Source organism: Maniola hyperantus, chromosome 15, assembly GCF_902806685.2.
Source record: "Maniola hyperantus chromosome 15, iAphHyp1.2, whole genome shotgun sequence".
Taxonomy (NCBI): Eukaryota; Metazoa; Arthropoda; class Insecta; order Lepidoptera; family Nymphalidae; genus Maniola; species Maniola hyperantus.
Window position 1 is genome coordinate 1,837,713 of NC_048550.1, and position 20,640 is coordinate 1,858,352.

At 37.3% G+C, this 20,640-nt stretch overlaps 3 protein-coding genes across 6 annotated transcripts in view; 2 read left to right on the forward strand and 1 right to left on the reverse strand.

Annotated features, from left to right (window-relative positions):
- The window catches only part of Not3 (CCR4-associated factor Not3), a 30,728-nt gene extending 23,615 nt beyond the window's left edge, over positions 1 to 7,113 (forward strand). For all 3 annotated transcript variants that reach the window (XM_034976125.2, XM_034976127.2, XM_034976126.2), the window contains exon 15: positions 151 to 7,113. In XM_034976125.2, the coding sequence (XP_034832016.1) occupies positions 151 to 249 (99 nt within the window). In that variant the 3' untranslated portion in view covers positions 250 to 7,113. The remainder of the gene's footprint in view (positions 1 to 150) is intronic.
- Phf5a (PHD finger protein 5a) overlaps positions 1 to 20,638 on the forward strand; it is a 107,048-nt gene extending 86,410 nt beyond the window's left edge. For both annotated transcript variants that reach the window (XM_069503218.1, XM_034975928.2), the window contains exons 2-4: positions 18,176 to 18,253; positions 18,329 to 18,519; positions 19,336 to 20,638. In XM_069503218.1, the coding sequence (XP_069359319.1) occupies positions 18,202 to 18,253; positions 18,329 to 18,519; positions 19,336 to 19,425 (333 nt within the window). In that variant the 5' untranslated portion in view covers positions 18,176 to 18,201 and the 3' untranslated portion in view covers positions 19,426 to 20,638. The remainder of the gene's footprint in view (positions 1 to 18,175; positions 18,254 to 18,328; positions 18,520 to 19,335) is intronic.
- pths (probable ATP-dependent RNA helicase DDX47) lies at positions 8,885 to 17,718 on the reverse strand. Its single transcript, XM_034976170.2, has 8 exons — positions 17,452 to 17,718; positions 16,499 to 16,757; positions 15,232 to 15,398; positions 14,333 to 14,569; positions 13,382 to 13,605; positions 13,006 to 13,138; positions 11,058 to 11,186; positions 8,885 to 9,054 (listed from the first exon to the last, which is right to left on the reverse strand). The coding sequence occupies exons 1-8, from the start codon at positions 17,569 to 17,571 to the stop codon at positions 8,908 to 8,910; spliced, it is 1,416 nt and encodes a 471-aa protein (XP_034832061.1). The 5' UTR covers positions 17,572 to 17,718; the 3' UTR covers positions 8,885 to 8,907.
- Positions 20,639 to 20,640: the final 2 nt, after the last annotated feature.

Below are 20,640 nucleotides of genomic sequence, written 5' to 3' on the forward strand. Positions count from 1 at the left end.
TTAAAGGTTACCCAAACATATTGTCAACTTGCCAAGTGTAAAATGTATAGTATAATATTATAATTCTCATGATCTTAACATTGGCTTTTAGTGGTGTTATTTGGGTTTGTTTTGTGTTCTGATAAAATGATTATGAACTTGTTCTTGCAGGGCACGTACATATACTTCGACTATGAGAAGTGGGGCCAGCGGAAAAAAGAGGGCTTCACGTTTGAGTACAAGTACTTAGAGGATCGCGACTTGAACTGAGCGCGCCGCGACTGAAGCCCCCCCGCCCGACCCGTGCCCCTCCGCTGACCCCCGGCCGGGGCCCCGGAGCTCCGAGGACCGAAGGACCTGCGAAGGCGCCACGAAATTGTGAAATTTCTCCGTCATTCCGTTACCGAGTATTAATTAATAATATTCGCGACCGGTTCGTCCGATCTCTGTGATGATTGATGAACCGACGCCACAATCGCGAGTGACCAAAGTGAAAGTGAAAAGAAAAAAAAGTGAAAGTGAAAAGTGAAAACCAAAAATGAAAAAAGTATAAAACTTACAAGTGCTCAACGGTTTCCACCTGTCGGTGTGAAGACTCAGTGCGCGGCAGCCGACCGGAGCCACCGGACCTTTTGTATGATAGTTTCACTCTTCTGGCAGTTTGTTTTTATTGTTGTAAAAGTAAACGTAAGTAACGAATTTGTAAAACGAACGATGATGCGAAAGATATCATGTGATGCAATAAGTATAGTGCGGCCGTGACCGTCGAACCATTGTGATATCGTTATAGGCACCCGGAGGGCACTCAGGTGAACATTGTGACCCATTCAGTACTTCCCAGGGCTCCTGCTTTGATGCATAAGCGAAACAGGTTAATGGGGTGTGATTAGTGATGAAAAATGGTGTATTTGCTATATGTATGCAGCTGATATTGCTATTAGGCATGTTGCATCTACATAAAACGTGGACGTCGGTTTATTGTATGTGCTATGAAAGTTGATTAAACTCAAAATATTTTAATTCATGCTCAACTTATGACATGTTAAGATTATATGGTTCAGAAAGCATAACTTCTGACAAAACTGCAAGAAACTCAGCAGTAACTCTTTTCAAAAGGCAAAATGTTACAACATTTATGTCATTGTTACAAATAATTTATCTTGTGGTTTGTTAACTTATTTATCATCAAAGGTGTAGTAAGTAAGACCAAAAGTGCTATCTATGCCTTTTCCAACTTTCGTAGCTCATACCATAACATTTTATTGGACTTTTTAATAACTCAGTTATTTTTATATTATCTCCATTACTGAAGGTCAGCAGTCAGTTTTTTAAACTTCTTGTCCATGGCTAGGCGGAATAATTCTCCAACTGTTTTTATGCCAGTCCACTCCCTGATGTTACGTAGCCGTGACTTCTTCCTTCTTCCCACCCCTCTTTTTTTATTGTGTATGGTTTATTTGAATTTATTTGAATTATGTCTCTATAACGAATTTTTTTAAATGTATTTTTATCTCTTGTATTAAAAATTTAAGTAGTGGCAGTTCATATCCAATCTCCAATATCCAATATCAAAATCATCTCCTTTAAATTGGTGAATCTCATTTTATAATAAGATTTTTGAATTTCAAAGTTAGTAAAAAAAGGTATGATGAACAATGATGTTTGAATAAACTAACATGACATGTCGGCTCTGAAATCCTTCTGACTTAATTGCAATCTAGATAATATAATTTCACTGATGTTAGTCACTAAAAGTCACTAAGTCACTAAATTGAACTTTAATAAAAAAAACTGAACAGTACTCTTAATAATGTATTATTGCCTATTGTTGAGTTTATTTTATTCATTGAAATAAGAACAATTTAATGTTAGTCAAAGTCAAAGTTAAATGATTTATTCAAAATTGGTAATAAATTACTCTTTTTGATAGTCTGCAGGGCGATTGTCTAAAACCTGCATCAATCATTATTACAATCTCAATTGTTCTGATTGGCTGAATTTGTGCGATTCTTGTTGCAACAATGCATTGTGGCCAATAGTGAGCGAGCATTAACAAATCAGACATGATTGCGATCGTGACATTGTAGCTGTCAAACAACCGCGGTAGAGCCACAGATGTTGGATTTGTAAGATATAGTGGTGATATTATTACGCAAACTTAAAACTAAAGCTACGAGGGTTCCAAACACGCCCAGGTCTGAAAAGAGCCCACAACAAACTCAGCCGGGTATTTTTATTATCACCACTTTACAAAATGATTTAAACTTATTAGAACTATCATTAATGTTATGATTTAAAACTACTTGTAATAACATTTGAGGTAGGGGCTGTTCTATAATATTGTTAGTAATGCAGTGATTTTGGATCCCACCTTTTGCTAATGGCAGCTTCTTTAAACTTTTCATAAACTACCTTAGTTAGGTACAATGGGATATTTTAAAATTAGGTATTGAAATTTATTTTTATCTAAATCATATTTTAAATATAATTTTACGTACATTATGACTCATTTAATATACCAAATTTTATTTTTATTTTATTTATGGGATTTAAAAAAATCTGATTGTGCTGAAAAAGCCAATGGCAGATAGATATAATATTATATGGGAAAAAGTATGTTTCCTATCCCTATATTTCCTAAGTTTTTTTATGTTGGAGCAACATAGTGTGACAGACACACTTTCACGTTAATTTTATAATATTAGTATGAATTGATCTAGAATTGAACATTTTAAGTAGGTAATAAGGATTGACCTCAAATGTTATGCATGAATGGATAATAATGAAAAGTAACACCAAAAATTGTTTACAAATACTATAATTGGTTAGGTTAGTTTTGACTGAATTACTAGGCTAGGGCTAAAACTATCAAACTCAAAATTTTATATTTCACTAGACTAACACACATGGACTACACTAATTTCAAACCCCTATGTCACCGTATTAGGGGTTGAAGTTTCAAAAAAACCTTTCTTAGTGGATGCCTTTTTCATAATAGCTATCTGCATGCCAAATTTCAGCCCAATCTGTCCAATAGTTTGAGCTGTGCATTGATAGATCAGTCAGTCCGTCACCTTTTCATTTATATATTTAGAAGATACTGTGAAAAGAAAGTACCTAGTTAAGCTAAGTGGCTTATCAGTTATCATCGTATGATGCTGCATAACATCCTGTTTTATCCCCCATAAAAATCTAGCAAAACCCTTTTCAGTATAGACCTATTATAATCCTTTTTTTACAACTGAGTTTACTGCCCTAGTTTCTAGCCCTTTTAAGCCTATTTCTATCCTAAACTGCTATTTCAAATCCAGCAAGGCATTAACTTTGTCACAAAATAAAAATAAAATTTAAATTAAGTTTACATACAATCAAATTAGAACCATTGCTATGTAGTTAATATATGTATTTATAAAATTTATATAATAATATATATAAAATAATATATAAAATAGAGAGTCCAATAAATTTTATGCTAGTCATAGTATCTCAATGAGGCAAATTTATTGCTGAGTATGTAATGTATTCAAATTTTTGGATACATTCCTATACAATAATGTATTCAGTGTTCGGTCACAAATGTTTAAAAAAATCTGAGAGTGCTTCGGGAGAATTGTTTTTTAATCTTGATTATAGCTACTGGATTAGTTTGAAATAACTTTAAGTACTGACCTGGCGGGTACTAGGAAGCTTTAATCAGACATTAGAGTTACATGGAATCAATAAGTTTCCATATAAAATTGATGTCTATTTAATAAATCCAACATGGATATTGCATGCTGTAAGTTACAAGATTATCAAAGTCTCAATTAAAATTTATTTTACTATTAACCTTTTGTATGTTTTGGCATATAATGAACAACATATCGAACATGTTGTTCGACATGTTCGATATGTTGTTCATATTCGACAATAATACACATGTCTCAATACTTCCAAGAATCCAGGCTGACTCTTGATAACACCAGTAGGGCGATTGCCTATAACCTGCATCAATCATTATTACAATCTCAATTGTTGTGATTGGCTGAATTTGTGCGATTCTTGTTGCAACAATGCATTGTAGCCAATAGTGAGCAAGCATCAACCAATCTGAGGTGATTGCGATCATGACATTGTAGCTGTCATTCTACCACAATTGAGTAGCCGGAGTCTATATTGTCTCTAAATAAATAGGATTTAACAGTCACATCTATGGTGTATCTGTGTATTCCACTTCTCTAAACTTCTTAGTAAATTACGGTTTTATCTTCATTTGGGCCTGCACAAACAAGGGACTATTGTTCGCGGAGGACAAAAGTCCTCAGTTTTTATATAGTGTGTCGCCCTAACACAGTATAAAGAGCGTCAGTAGTCCGAACCTTTGACCTTGTGGTAAATTGGTTCAACATAGTGCCCTACCTACTTTCAGTTCAGGTTGTTCCATCCCCTTGCACTTACTCAACTACTCAGTAGTAAAAGAAGACTCAATCTGGTCATTGCACTATATTTGGTTGCAAAAAGTTTTATGCTCGAATTTAGGAATAGATGTTATGAAATTAGACTGAAAAATATTCAGGAATTAGGTATTTTATTTTTGAGTATTCCTAGTACTTGTCAGCCAGAGCTAACCATAGCTAGGGATCTCCAAGGATGTGTTTTAATTTACTTTTTCACCTCCGATATATACTATATTGAATTAATGCATAAAAGAACTGTGTATCGACATTTAGTGCATTTAAATTGAACAAAATTTGATATGGGATTAAAAAAGTTATTGGAGCGTGTATATAATCACTGCCAAAAATGTGTTTATTTATATTGTATATTGGAAAAGTAAAATAGGACTGCTTGGAAAACGTACTTATTTATTTTTGTGATATTGTTGTCCGAGAGCTGGTGGGATATTTTAGAAGCTGAGAAATTGTAATATAGACACTACAATGCTATTTTTATTAATGAGAAAGCTGAAAAAAGATTGTTCAGAATTAGTTATGTAATCAAGTGCAATCATTTTTAACCTGAATGTTACATTTTATTCCAAAAATGTATTAAAACATGTAAAGGGGGATATTATCTTATTTAGCGCACGGTGGCTATTATTATTACACCCTCAAACACGCGTGCAGACCGATGCTTGGTGACTAAGAGTATTCGGGAATTTTTTAAGAAAATTAAAAAAAAAATCGCATGTTTTAGCTTTTCTAATAACAATAAATATTGTTGTTTATTATCTGAGTATGATAATTTAGACCTACCAGCCAAATCCTAGCATATTTACGAATTTCATACAAAGCAGCTGGTCTACTAAAAAATCATATAATATGTATCTGAATTGGCTAACAGGTCTAGGTTGCAATATACAAGTATGATAGTGCTACATGACAATTTCACATGTTAAATACATATTCATAATTTCCCACCAGCTCCGACTGTACATTGTATAGGAGAGGTGAAAAAGTATAATTATACGTTGTTCGGTAATCTAGTGGAATGGAATAGTGCTGCCAGATTCACCGCCGATATTATGCGATCAATAAGAGACGATTGCATTATACACTTTGTACAAATTTAACTTAATAATTATACAATGAATTTTAAACAAAAATACATGCTTATGTTTAGCGATGGAATACAAATATTTGACAAAACGTCGCGTCTGGTGTTTGTATTGTCATAGATTGGGTCACGTGGAATATTTTGTATGTTTAAGGACTAAATTAGCGGAATTCCGCGCAGATTTCTGCTCGCGGAATTCCACTAGCTTTTTCCCTGGCCTTCAATATTATTGGTCAAGTATCAAGTATATGTTTATTAGTTTTAACATAACTATCGAACTAAATAAATTTGTGGTAATAGACATTTTAAGCACGTCATGTATTTTAAGGAATCTGCTTATCGTTTTAATTTAAATATAAGATTATTTATATGGGATAATTTTTGTCTCACATTTTAACTAGGTAGGTATGGATGAAATAGACATTCATGGAATGTTAGTAATAATAAACGGAGCCTACGACTTGATCCTGAAAAAAAATTAAGAAAATCGATTACCACAAACTATTTATTTAAGTATTCAATTGTTTTGTTATTTTTCAATATGCATACTTGATACTCTGAGAAATGCAATAGGTCTTTGTCAAAGATAAGCATATATTTTATATTATATGTTGGTGCTTATTCAGTTCACGAAATGAACTAAACTGACCAGACGGCTTGATTCTTAGTGTGGTCGATTTAGTTCGTAAAGCCGAATAAGCACATGAGAATATTAAATTTGTACGAGGTAGGGTCAGGATCACGGCAAGTGAGACTGTGAAGTTGTAAGTTAGAGGCTTGTCGGTGGGAGCCGCGCGGGTGGTTTTGCGCGCGCGGCGCGGGACGCCTGGGGACAGTGGGTTCGTGTCCGGGCTGGACGGGGGGCGATCTCGTTAATTCCGTGCGTGGTGTTGATAGTTTTCATTTTTGTAAAAAGTCTATCGTGAGAGATGAAATGTGGTAAATAATTTAAAAAATTATCTGTACAGTTCTATTTGTATAGAAATAATAAATAACGATTAAAAATTTAAAACCATGTTGTGATTTCTTCTTGTGCTGCTAACAGACGAGCCGACCGTGTTGGCGCCGACAATCCGACCAAAATCGTTTACTATGGTTCTACGTATGGTAATGTTGAATGGCCCATAGACTAGAGTGGTTTTGGGTTCTGATTTGACATGCAACAAAACTGATTACAAATAGTATGAAAAGCTTATTTATTCTGTGATACTAAATCTGTATCTATAGTCTATACTAAAATGCCGGATCTAAAGTAGTGCTACTTTCTATCCCTTTCCCAATGTTCTCTGCGGAAAAGTATAGAATTACTTGTAGGTCTGTCAATTTAGAAATTGTAAAAAAAACTTTACTTTCAAAGCAAATCAGGGTCCATGTCGGACCGACCAAAATTACCATACGATGATGGTGTTGGTCGAATGATCGGCTCCGACCCGGCTGGTTCGTCTGTTAGCCGCATCAACGCTTAGTTGTAAGTGGTCGGTTTGCGCCGCCCCGTATTGGGGTGGGAGCGTTTTTTCGCATTTCTTTTACTTATTTATTTTTTTATTTGAAAGAGATGACTGTTTACTTTGTAGAATAAACTGTAAGAAACCATTGAGACATTTTGTTTGCTTGCAAAAACACTGAATCTCCAAATCTACGAAAAAGCTCACTCGAGCAATTTGATTCTAAACTTCGTAGGTATGGTATAGCTAGGATGCCAATAGGACTATTACTAAGCCTCCGTTGTCCGTCCGTCTGTGTCTGTGAGCGGGATATATCTCATGAACTGTAATAGGTAGAGTTAAAATTTTTACAGAGTTTTTTCTTTTGTCTTTTGTATGACAACAAATTCATACAATTTCTCACAGAATTCTGCGGGTAAAAGCGTGCGCTTCGAAGTACGGGCATATTTCATGACAGTTAGGAAACTAACGTCAAGGTTTCAACTACACAACTACATCGGCAGGCGTCAAATTTTACCTACATCATTCGACGCTGGTAAGGCTGTGAAACGATTAGGTATCTTTGCATGTCAGCCTGGAGCCATTTAGACAGAAGAGGCGTTAGGTAAAGGCGCGGCGTAGGGCAGCGCAGATATGGTGCCGCTTAAAAACTTATACAAAATGTAGGAAAGCGACGCGTTGTGAATTACTCAAACAGCCCCGACGCAGGTATGCTGCTTCGCCGCCTGCGTTATTCGTTCCGCGTCTGCGCCACGCCTTTGTTGTGATTATAATATACGCTTTGCTTTACTTTACGCCGCAGCGACACTGCTGCGCTCCCCACCGCCGCCGCAACGCATCGTGTGCCCCCGCTCTTAATCACGACAGATGTCGATTCAGGATCAAAACAGTTTCCTCACTCTAGTACGGGCTTCTGGCGTGACGATGAATAATTATCAAGTACGTAGCGAACCTTCTGCGTCAGAGTTCCCTTTGTTAGGATCTCACCTGGTGGTAAGTGATGACGTAGAGTCTAAAATGGAAGCGAGCTTTTAAGAGGTAGGTATTAGGTTTAATTAAACCCATAACCTTTGATACATGACATAGCACTGAAACGCTAGCACGGCCGAAGCCGCCCACGCGTCCATGCCAGAGACAAATTAGAAATTCCCAAATTGCCCCTGCAGGGAATCGAATCCAGGTCCTCCACTTATAAGACCACTGCGCCAGGGGGGTCATCAAAAACGTGAAAAAGTACAATTCGCCAGTGTATATTATTTATTCAGCATCTCTTGCCTCCGTGTCGCGGCTTTCCCTTGATGCATCGCCGCACGCTAGCCACCTTCCGTGCCGCGCTACTTGCCTTTCGAACCCTTCTAGTCTAGCTTTTCCATTTCCTATTGAAAAAGTAGCCTATGTCACTCCAGATTTTTGACTAGTATCCATGCAAATCTTCGATGGAAAGCTCGTTAATTTGGAGGCTGTGAAGCTTCTAGATAACATGGATATTAAAAGGAGGCTCAAAAGAACCAAGCCGTTCGAATTAGTGTTAAAAAGTACATAAGTGCAGCGTTTGTTTAATAGTGCTTGTGCTACTTTATTTCTCTAGGTCACAAGAACATAGTGAACTGTAAGTACGTGTTAGAATAAACTAAGGACAGTTATTGGACTGTAAATTAGATTTAAAAATTAATCATAAGTAGAAGTTTAAGCTAGAATAATATTACTTATTAGCCCATAGGCTAGATGGTAGTAGTAATAAAGCTGCCATTTTATAGGTGCTTTATGGTAGGAAAAAAAAAAAAAAAACCATGCAAATCACAGCGATCCGTTGCTCCATGGCAGCATGGTGACAAACCAACAAACACTTGCGCATTTATTATAGTGATATATGATTCCATTTCATAACTTCTCGATGAAAAGGCGTGAAAATAAAACAAGCGCAATATGATAATATCATTATATTTATTCAGCGTTTCTTCTTGCCGCCGTGCCGCGGCTTCCCCTTGCCCTTGATGCGTCGCCGCACGCCGGCCGCCTCCTCCGTGTCGTCGTCCGACTCCGCGCCGCGCTTCTTGCCTTTCGAACCCTTCTTGTCTTCTAGCTCTTTCATTTCCTGTTTAAAAAAGATTAAAAAAAATCGTTTAGTGTACAGCTTTTGATACAAACAAATGTTATGCCCTAAGGGTGACCAATCAACATTGAGCTATAGTAAGCTGAACCTAACAAATTGGGTCTGCCGTCCTATTTTTTTTTATTCAGATACAAGTTAGCCCTTTACTGCAATCTCATCTGGTGGTAAGTGATGATGCAGTCTAAGATAAAAGCGGGCTAACCCGGAAGGGGAATGTCAGTTTTTATTAAACCCATACCTACCCCTTTGCTTTCTACACAGCATCGTACCGGAACGGTAAATCGCTTGGCGGTAACTTGCTACGGCCGAAGCCTCCCACCAGTCCAGACCAGAAATTTGGAAATTATTAAATTCCAAACCCCTGCCGGGAATCCGGGACCTCCCACTAACAACACCACTGAGCCAGGGAGGTCGTCAAAATAATATATCTAAAATCTAAAAAGCATTTGCAAAAAGTAGTTTTTGGGTTATCACCAAAAATTGTGGGCATTTTCAAAAACTGATGTTTGACAAAAATAATCAATACTAATATTATAAATGCGAAAGTGTGTCTGTCTGTCTGTCTGCTAGCCTTTCACGGCCTATCCGTTCAACCGATTTTGACGAAATTTGGTACAGAGATAGCTTGCATCCCGGGGAAGGACATAGGCTACTTTTTATCCCGGAAAATCAAAGAGGTCCCACGGCATTTTGAAAACCTAAATACACGAAGTCGCGGGCATCCTGTAGTGTTACATAAAACCAAGCTTTTTACTTGACTGCGGCGAAGCCCAAAGGAGGGTTATTATTTTTGTCCTTCATGACATTCTTTTTACAGTTAACTGCTTTAGATATTAGGATGGCAGACCTAATTTGATAGGTTCAGCTGTAGTATAACAAAACTTACAATTTTGGTGAGACGTTGCGCCTCAGCGACTCTTTCCTGTAGTACCATCACTTCATTCTCTTCCGTTTTGTAGAGCAGGAGTTGCTTGCCGATGAGTTGTTCTATCTGCTGGTACAACTCCACATCAGTTGCAGTATATGTATAACATAAAACTTACAATTTTGGTGAGTCGTTGCGCCTCAGCGACTCTTTCCTGTAGTACCATCACTTCATTCTCTTCCGTTTTGTAGAGCGGGAGTTGCTTGCCGATGAGTTGTTCTATCTGCTGGTACAACTCCACATCAGTTGCAGTATATGTATAACATAAAACTTACAATTTTGGTGAGTCGTTGCGCCTCAGCGACTCTTTCCTGTAGTACCACCACTTCATTCTCTTCCGTTTTGTAGAGCAGGAGTTGCTTGCTTATGAGTTGTTCTATCTGCTGGTACAACTCCACATCAGTTGCAGTATATGTATAACATAAAACTTACAATTTTGGTGAGTCGTTGCGCCTCAGCGACTCTTTCCTGTAGTACCACCACTTCATTCTCTTCCGTTTTGTAGAGCAGGAGTTGCTTGCTTATGAGTTGTTCTATCTGCTGGTACAACTCCACATCAGTTGCAGTATATGTATAACATAAAACTTACAATTTTGGTGAGTCGTTGCGCCTCAGCGACTCTTTCCTGTAGTACCATCACTTCATTCTCTTCCGTTTTGTAGAGCGGGAGTTGCTTGCCGATGAGTTGTTCTATCTGCTGGTACAACTCCACATCAGTTGCAGTATATGTATAACATAAAACTTACAATTTTGGTGAGTCGTTGCGCCTCAGCGACTCTTTCCTGTAGTACCACCACTTCATTCTCTTCCGTTTTGTAGAGCAGGAGTTGCTTGCTTATGAGTTGTTCTATCTGCTGGTACAACTCCACATCAGTTGCAGTATATGTATAACATAAAACTTCCAATTTTGGTGAGTCGTTGCGCCTCAGCGACTCTTTCCTGTAGTACCATCACTTCATTCTCTTCCGTTTTGTAGAGCGGGAGTTGCTTGCCGATGAGTTGTTCTATCCGCTGGTACAACTCCACATCAGTTGCAGTATATGTATAACATAAAACTTACAATTTTGGTGAGTCGTTGCGCCTCAGCGACTCTTTCCTGTAGTACCATCACTTCATTCTCTTCCGTTTTGTAGAGCGGGAGTTGCTTGCCGATGAGTTGTTCTATCCGCTGGTACAACTCTACATCATACTGTAATAGAGGTTTGTTTCTAACATTATCTTGCAAAAGTTCGATTGAATTTTTTTTTATATCTCAATAGCTCAATGGTTGAGGAGCGGACTGAATTCGCTACTTGACTCATATCTAATTTCGTCCAATAAATGATTATTTATTATAGTATTTTGCTTAAGACAACGAAATATATCAATAACAATTATTAAAAACGCAGGATGGATATATAAATCCAATTTAAAAAAATACAATTTTTATTTTTATTTGAAACGCAGAAAACGCTGTCAGCCATGATGTAAATATGTAAACAAAGAATTAATGTCATCCCTATGTCACGCGTGGACTAACGTAGTATCCATATATATAAAATTTAAAGTCTGTAAAAGTTTGTCAGGACTTTAAATTATCTACTTATTATATCAAAGCACAGCCTAAACATCTAAACAGCTGGTCCTAGATACATGAAATTTGGTGGGTGTGTTCTTTGTAGGTAAAGAGAAGGTATCCACTAGGAAAGGATTTTTTGAAATTCAACCCCTGAGTGGGTTAAATGGGGGTTTGAAATTTATGAAGTCCACGCAGGCGAAGTCACGAGCATAAGCTTGTTTTTATATATTTCTAAAAACTCATAGTAAACGTAAAAATTTATCGTTTTCTCTTTATAAATTGAATAAGTTATTAAGTAAGACTTACAACAAAGTGATCTTTGCAAAAATAAATTTGGGTTGCAGTCGTTAGTCATATAGGATCCCTTTAAGCAAGTCTTCGCGTGTTACGTATATTTATTTCACTGGGCACTCTAATCCACAACTTTCCTGTGGTCTTTATCGATGCGTTTTTACATTTTCGGATGATACAATAACGATAATTACTATATTTTTCATGTAAACTAGTATAGAAGTCATGTTTATTAAACTTTGGGAGGTTATGCTGTTGTTTACAAATGCATGACGTCAGAGCACAGATAATCTATCGGACAAACATGGCCGACAGTGTTTTCACCTGTCTAAGAAAAATATATTTTTAAATTAAAGTTTTACGGTTTTTAGGGCGCAAAAAAATATAGTGTTAATTTTTTTGATCTAATAGGACAAATATTAACCATTTAAGACCTACTTAAAAAAAGTGTCAACTAGCCTATTCCGAAAGGTCTGCGGCTCAAACCCCACCCGTTGCACTATTGTCGTACCCACTCCTAGCACAAGCTTTACGCTTAGTTAGAGGGGATGGGCGAAAATTAGTCATGATTAGCATGGCTAATATTCTTTTAAAAAAAATTTAGGGTTCCGTATCTCCAAAGAAAAAAGAAACCCTTAAAGGATCACTGTCTGTCTGTCATGACCCGTCAAGGGAATTAAAACCAATATGGGTACTTCCCGTTGACACCTAGAATCAGGTGGCAGGTAGCAAATAGCACAAGTAAAGGGAAAATCCAGAAATGCTGAATTTGTGGATACCATCACAATATCCTGTACGATGGGACGGAACCCTTCGTGTGCGAGTCATACTCGTACTTAACCGGCTTTTGTTACATGCGGGCGGTTGATTTTGGGACAATTCCACTGTATCGCAAGACGCCGGGTAAGTTTCCACCCCTGTATCGTCAAAATTCCATTTACGCGTACGAAACGCTTTGCGTCATCGTTCCTCATACGCATGGCTAAGGTCTGGAATATTCTTCCGAGATCAGTGTTTCCTGCCAATTATAATCCGGGTAACTTTAAAACAAGAGCCAATAGGCACCTAAGCAAACGCGTCCCATCTTAGGCCACATCATCACTTCCTATCAGGTATGATCGTAGTCAAGCGTGCGCCTATAACGAATAAAAAAAAATACCTGTGAAACGAATGTGATAGCTTTCCCGGCCCGGCCCGCGCGCGCCGTGCGTCCCACGCGGTGGATGTAGTCCTTGCTGTGCAGCGGGATGTCCAGGTTTATTACCACGTCCACGTGTGGGATGTCCAGACCTCTGTCAACAAAGTTATAATTGTTAACAAGAGCTGGAACGTACCACAATGCACTTGTGTATAGGTCGAACTGGCGAACGACAGGTCGAAATGGCCATCGGTTGGGAACGGCCCGCACAGCCCTCGCGCTAACCCGGTGCGGGTAACGTGCGAGCATCTCAGGCCCTGTCGCGGACCATAGTGTCTATGAACACAATGAACGAGTTGCCGGAAAGCTGGTTGAGGATGTGCAGTAGGCTACCGACCTGGAAGCTACGTCGGTGCAGATGAGCACGGCCCTGTTCTTCGTCTTGAACTTGTTGAGCGCGGCGAGGCGGCGCTGCTGCGACATCTGGCCGTGCAGCGGCACCGCCGACACGCCCAGCGCGCGCAGCAGCAGCGCCGCACGCAGCGCGCCCGCGCACGTCGACACGAACACGATGAACGAGTTGCCCGACAGCTCGTTGAGGATGTGCACCAAGTATACGTCCTACAAACAAATTAAATACGTGTTGGAAAACAACTGTTTCCTTTTTAAAGATTCGAATTATGATCATTCAGTTATATATAATATCTGTCCCGGCTTTACTCACGTGTTTAGTCGACGTTAGCCCGACTAATTAGACTAGTAACTAGTCAGGCTAACGTCCACTAAACACGTGAGTAAAGCCGGGACAGATACATATAATGGAAATCACTCACAGTAGTTTAAACGCTAAAATGATCATTCAGCTTCAAACAAAACCAAATAACATGTCCCAAACAAATATTTACTGTTTGTTTTTAAATATAACAATTTCTTTAATACTAATACTAGTACTTTTGCCTTTCTCAACACTGGTAACGACGATTCACTTTAAAGATATGTATTTATTTTATTTAAACGTCTTTATTGCAAACTACAATTTAAAAAAAAATACAGGATACACTTATGATGCCCGCGACTTCGTCCGCGTGGATTGAGGTTAATAAAAATCCTGTGGGAACTCTTTAATTTTCCTCGATACAAAGTAGCCTATGTGCTTCCCCGGGATGTAAGCTAACTCTGTACCAAATTTCATCGAAATCGGAAAAACTGTTGGCCGTGAAAAGCTCGCAGACAGACAGACAAACACACTTTCGCTTTTATAATATTAGTATGTATTTATCACAAATATTAGTTGTTGAAACGATCGCAAAAGGGCTTTAACTTTTAATAAACTAATTAAAAAGCTTACCTTATACTTTACAGGTATAAAAATATAGTATTGCTGCAGTTTTTCCACAGTCTGATACTTGGTGGACACCTCAACTTTGACGGGGTCTTGCAGGGAGGCCCTTTGTAACTTCTGCACTTTCTTGGTCATTGTGGCTGAGAATAGGTAGGTGCGTCGCTCGCGCGGGACCACGCGCAGGATCTTGTCCACTTCTACTTCAAAATCCATGTTCAATATACGATCTGCTTCGTCCATTACCTGGTGTAGGATTTCTACTTTAGTTACACAAATTTTTTTTTCTTATGTTACAATTTGTGTGTAATAAATTTTTTTTACTTACTTATGAACTTGGGTCACATTTGCGTTTTATAATCAACTTATAATATAATACTAACGACAAGCCCCTGCTTCACATGGGTAGCTTATTAAAATTTTCATAGGAATCTCTATTTTTTCAAAAACTTTACTTATATACTCAGGAATATATTTATACTCAGGAATAATATAGCTTTCTACTGGTGAAAGAATTTTGAAAATCGGTTCAGTAGTTCCAGAGATTACACCCTACAAACAAACTTACAAAGTTTATCTCTTTATGATATTAGTATAGACTAGCCCGCGATTTCGTCCACGAGGATTTAGTTTTTTAAAATCCCATGGGAACTCATTGATTTTTTGGGATAAAAAGTAGCCTATGTCACTCTCCAAGTCTTTAACTATATCCATGCACCACCACCAATCGAATTGATATGTTGCTCTGTTGCAGCGTGATTGAAGTACAAACCAACAAACAAACACACTTTCACATTACATTTATAATATAGGTAGTGATGCCATGTGATATGAACATAACATGTCTGGTATAATCTTATATTTAATGTGCCTAATTAACTATAATTTTATTTTTTGTTGATACTCACAAGGTACTTGAGGGCCTTCAGGTTGAAACCCTTAGTATTCTGCAGGTGGTCTACCAGCCTGCCCGGGGTTGCTATGATGATGTGGGGCTTCTTGGAAAGGGCGAGGGCCTGGGCTACCATGTCCATGCCTCCAACTATCACTGCACATTTTACTCCTATACTGGCTCCTGAGAAATATAGTTTTTAAATGAAATAGTGAAATTGCTCGAAGTTTATTTATGGGCAGTTTTTTTGACTGTAGGTTATTCATACTAATATTATAAATGAGAAAGTGTCTGTCTGTCTCCTAGCTTTTCACTGTGCTACCTTTCAACTGCTTTTCATGAAAATTGCTACAGAGATATCTTGAATCCTGCAGACAGACATAGACTACTTTTTATCATGGAAAATTAAAGAATTCCCATGGGATTTACAAAAACCTAATCCAGGTGTAGCTGCAGGCATCATCTAATTTTGACTATTGTACAAACAAAAAACCACTGAAAATGAATTTCAAGTAAAAACAACTATTATAGAAGATCCAGAGATAACAAAACTTTTGCTTATAATATTACTAGCTTATGCTCGCGACTTACTCCGCGTGGACTACACAAATTTCAAACCCCTATTTCACCTCCTTAGGGGTGAATTTTCAAAAATCCTTTCTTAGTGGATGCCTACATCATAATAGCTATCTGCATGCCAAATTTCAGCCCAATCCGTCCAGTTGTTTGAGCCGTGGGTTGATAGATCAGTCAGTCAGTCAGTCAGTCAGTCACCTTTTCCTTTTATATATTTAGACACAGGGTGAGCTAAGAAGAGAAATGAAATGACAAGTCAAGACTCTACCCAATGGTTCTGCAAGATTTGCTTAGCATATTTTAGTCAAAGAAACATTGTAAGGAAACCTACATAACTTAGGGTGAGATCTATAGAGCACACTCTGACTAGAGTTTAAGCGAGACAGAGCTATATCTCTCACATAAATTTGTCTCGTTTTAACTCAATTTTAAGTCTGAGCAAAGTCAAAGTGGGCTCTATATATCTCAGCCTAAGTGTTCTCCATGTTTTCAAAGATGTGTGTGTCAATCTAAGTGTGCCAATCTGCACTTGGCAAGCATGCTATGGTATAATATATTCCCTTCTCCTTCTGAGAGGAGACTTGTTTGCAGTAGATGATTGGCAATAAGTTGATGATGATGATAAAACTTTATCAGTAAAAAACTAAGCAAGACTCCTATTAATTAACCAAAGGTTTTTGTAATACAAAACAAGAAACAAAACTTACCGAGTGCCTCAAATTGTTCTGATATTTGGAATGCCAATTCTCTCGTAGGTGTCAATACAAGTGCAAAGTATCTTTGTGGGTTTTCTAGTAGGGACTGTAAGATTGGCAGGGCAAAGGCCCCAGTCTTGCCCGACCCTGTCTCAGCGAGCCCTATTATATCTTTGCCCTGGAGTGCTACTGGTATTGCTTCTTTTTGGATCTTGGATGGATGTTTCCATTTTAATTCAGTGCATGCTTCACATAGTATGTCTACTATTCCCTAAAAGAGTAGGTATACATTTATATATTTTTATAACTTATGTACAGTTCTTGCAATTCACGAAGGCGAGTGCCTCATAAGCATGAGGCACTCGCCTTCGTGAATTCCAAGTGCAAGTGTTTAAGTCTTATCGGTATAAGTAAGTTACACTGAATGTGTGCGTTTGCGAGCGCTTGCTCGCGACTGATTGGACCGACATGCACACACACATACGCGATGCCCGCGTGTCCGACGTAACCACAAGTAAAGTCCACTCGCCTTCGTGAATTGCAAGAACTGTACCTATGTAGAGCTTTTTTATTAATGGCCTTGACTGCTTTTTCACCCTGGTGGTGACAATGCTGTCTGAGATGGAAGCAGGGTAATGATAGGGATATGGCAGTGTTTATTAATCCCAATCCCATAGGTAATCCAAAAAAAAAAATTAAGGGTTTACAAAAATATTTGAATATCATTAAGATATAACTAATAATTATAAAGCTGTAAAATATCTAGCTGTAAAAATCTTAAGAATATTCAAATATTTTCTTAAGAAATAGAAAGATACTTAACACTTCAAAACGACCATAACCTATAAAAAGTGTTATTGTCTTTAAATCATCAGTAACTGCATTGAATTCAATTAGAATAGTCTTAAAATTGTAAAGGAGGCAGTTTTTATCAATCTTAACTCCAGATTTGACGTTGAACTCACCAAATCTTTAAATGTGACTGTTTCTTCTACATTTTCCTCGGTTTTAGTTTCCTCTTGTTGTTCTTCTTCAGGCTCCGAATCTTGGTTAATACTTCCACTTTTATCACTGTCCGCAGTCATGATTTCAGCATTACATAAAATATATTTGAAAAGTCTTGAGTCTTGTTTTTATTGTGCAAAATCCTTTAAAAATTCTATAACTTCCATGGTATATTATAATATTGCTTCCATGCTTTGGATACTTGCACAGAGTACTTCAATACATATTAATCTATGGAGTACTTTTAACATATGGAATACTTGTCATATGTCAATTGATATCAATGTCAAAGCCTCAGACAAATAAAGCCAGAACAAAAAAAAAAAAAAAGGCCTCAGACCACAGAATATATTTACTCCAAAGATCCTCAGACTAACAACCTAGAATTCTTTGAAACAGTCAACTTGAGATTTAATTTTGGTATCATTACATTCTCGGCGAGGCAGGCCGGCAGCTGCTGTTCTAGTACAAGTTACAAGTATACTACGAAATACGAATGGTCTATTGTCAATGGTTGACGGTTAGGGTTGCCCTGTGGTTGTCGTTTGGTTTATTTGTCATTGATTTCGAGTTTCGGTTTCGTCGGTTTCGAGCATAGAGTAAACTAATGTTTCGAGTCTGTGTTTTGAGGTTATAATTCATTATTTTGTTTGTTGATATTGTAAAAATTTCTATCAAATTAAGTTTTGAATTAATAATCCGAATAAAACATGGCTAAACATCATCCAGATCTTATTTTCTGCAGAAAACAACCTGGCGTTGGTAAGATAGTTGTATGTTTAACATATATCTCAAAACAGTTTTCAGAGTTGTGTTAAATTTATGTTTTTATTGCAGCTATCGGTCGTTTATGTGAGAAATGTGATGGTAAATGTGTAATTTGCGACTCGTACGTGCGGCCTTGTACGCTGGTGCGTATATGCGACGAATGTAACTACGGATCGTATCAAGGAAGATGCGTGATTTGCGGAGGCCCCGGCGTCTCGGACGCGTACTACTGTAAAGAATGTACGATACAGGAGAAAGATGTAAGTTTACTCATATTGTTTGCTTCGTTTGGCAAAGCAGCTATTGAATAGGTCAGCTAAGGGTGTTCTCCATCGTTTCTCTCCCTCTCCTCACTCTCCTCAGGAAGTATCTCTTGCAACTTGCGAGGATCTTCACAAAAGTTAAATTTGTGCCGCTATGTCCAGTAATTTGCTTGAAATGGTCCATCAAATTGAATTAGGATACTTCATATCCCTTCAATTTTAAAACTTCTAGCCAACCTTAGTGACATTTGAGAGGGGTGGTGGTTTGAACTCCTAAAATCTTTCCCCTGCGTACAGCCATTGTCCTGAGCCTTTTTCGACCAATTTGTTAAGAATATTTCCTCTAAGTGTTATGCTTTATATTAGGCCTTAATAATTATGCCATCAACTATTTAAAGCCACTCAACTATTTAAAACAGGTGCTTGACTATGGTAGAATGATAGCTAAAATGTCAACAGCATTCACCTCAGATTGGTTGACGCTCCCTCACTATTGGCAACAATGCATTGTTGCAACAAGACTACCATGAATTCAGCCAACCACAACACAGTCAAGAGTGAATAGGCATCTTCTTGGCAAGCGCGCTCCATCTTAGGCTGCACCATCACTTGCCACCAGGTCTGATTGCAGCCAAGCGCTGGTCTATAAATTTAAAAAGAGATTGAGATTTTAATAATGTTTGTACCAGTTTTTCGCAATTGAACAGCTATCATATTTACTTGTCATATAAGAGTACAGTATACTTATGTTCTATAGTGACTATTTTGTTTCTACTTAAATAACTTTTTACTTATCATTTTTTTCCATTTCAGAGAGATGGTTGCCCAAAGATTGTCAACTTGGGAAGCTCAAAGACAGATCTGTTCTACGAGAGAAAGAAATATGGGTTCAGGAGGCACTAGCAGTAACTTATTTACCAATTATGAAGTTATTAAAGACTTTGGGACTCTGTGTAGGTTCTATGCTGTGTTTTATAAGTGTAATTGTTTGAATGAGCAGTTGGATATTTAATAGTTCTTTGGAAAAATGTAGTTCCGTGTTGAGATAAAGAAATTTTGTGGCTGTATGTCAAATTGTAATGCTGTAAATTGACTACAGTTTTAATTGTGTCTAGTAGTTTGCACCAAAAAAACATTAAACATGTGAAAGTTTGACAGGTTGTTATATGTGACAGATCTTATGACTTGTTTTGTTGAATTTTCGTCTGCACTGCAGAATATTGGGTGCATTTTTTGAACGATTTCAAGATTTGATGAAAAGTCCAATGAAGTGACTCTTCAACAAATTATATGATACTATATAACATATAGGAATAGTAGCCACAAAAATATGTATAATATGTATAAAACAAGAGTTTCCAACATGTTTTATGTAAATATTTCATCAGTGCAATCTCACAAACAAGTTATAATTTTGTGTTCTATAATCTTAATGTATTTACGTCAATCATAAAATTACTACCCTTAGTAAAATTTTGATGAACTGGAAACCTTCCAATAGTATAAAGCAATTTTATGGTTAACTATACAAAAACTTTGGACATAACTTGATAAGAGATGTTAAATATTAAAAAAAATATATAAATAAATTAAACATTGCTCTAACATACTTCTGTGACCAATATATCTAAATATATAAAATGAAAAGGTGACTGACTGACTGACTGACTGATCTATCAACGTACAGCTCAAACTACTGGACAGATCGGGCTGAAATTTGGCATGCAGGTAGCTATTGTGACGTAGGCATCCGCTAAGAAAGGATTTTTGAAAATTCAACCCCTAAGGGGGTGAAATAGCGGTTTGAAATTTGTGTAGTCCACGCGGACGAAGTCGCGAGCATAAGCTAGTATATATATATTTAATTTAACTTATTCACTGTGAATACTTAAATACCAGTTTGTATAGTAATTTTTCAAAACTGTAGGTATATTGTTATCTGCTAACATTTTTGGATACAAAATAAAATAAATATTCCATACACACATAAGCAGTTTATTTTAATTTACAAGCACATTATTCTATACTATCATTTAAGTATTGTCGATATTTTTCTAATATATAACTTACTACAAAGACTAGAAAATGGTTTTATATATAAAAAATAATAATAATAGC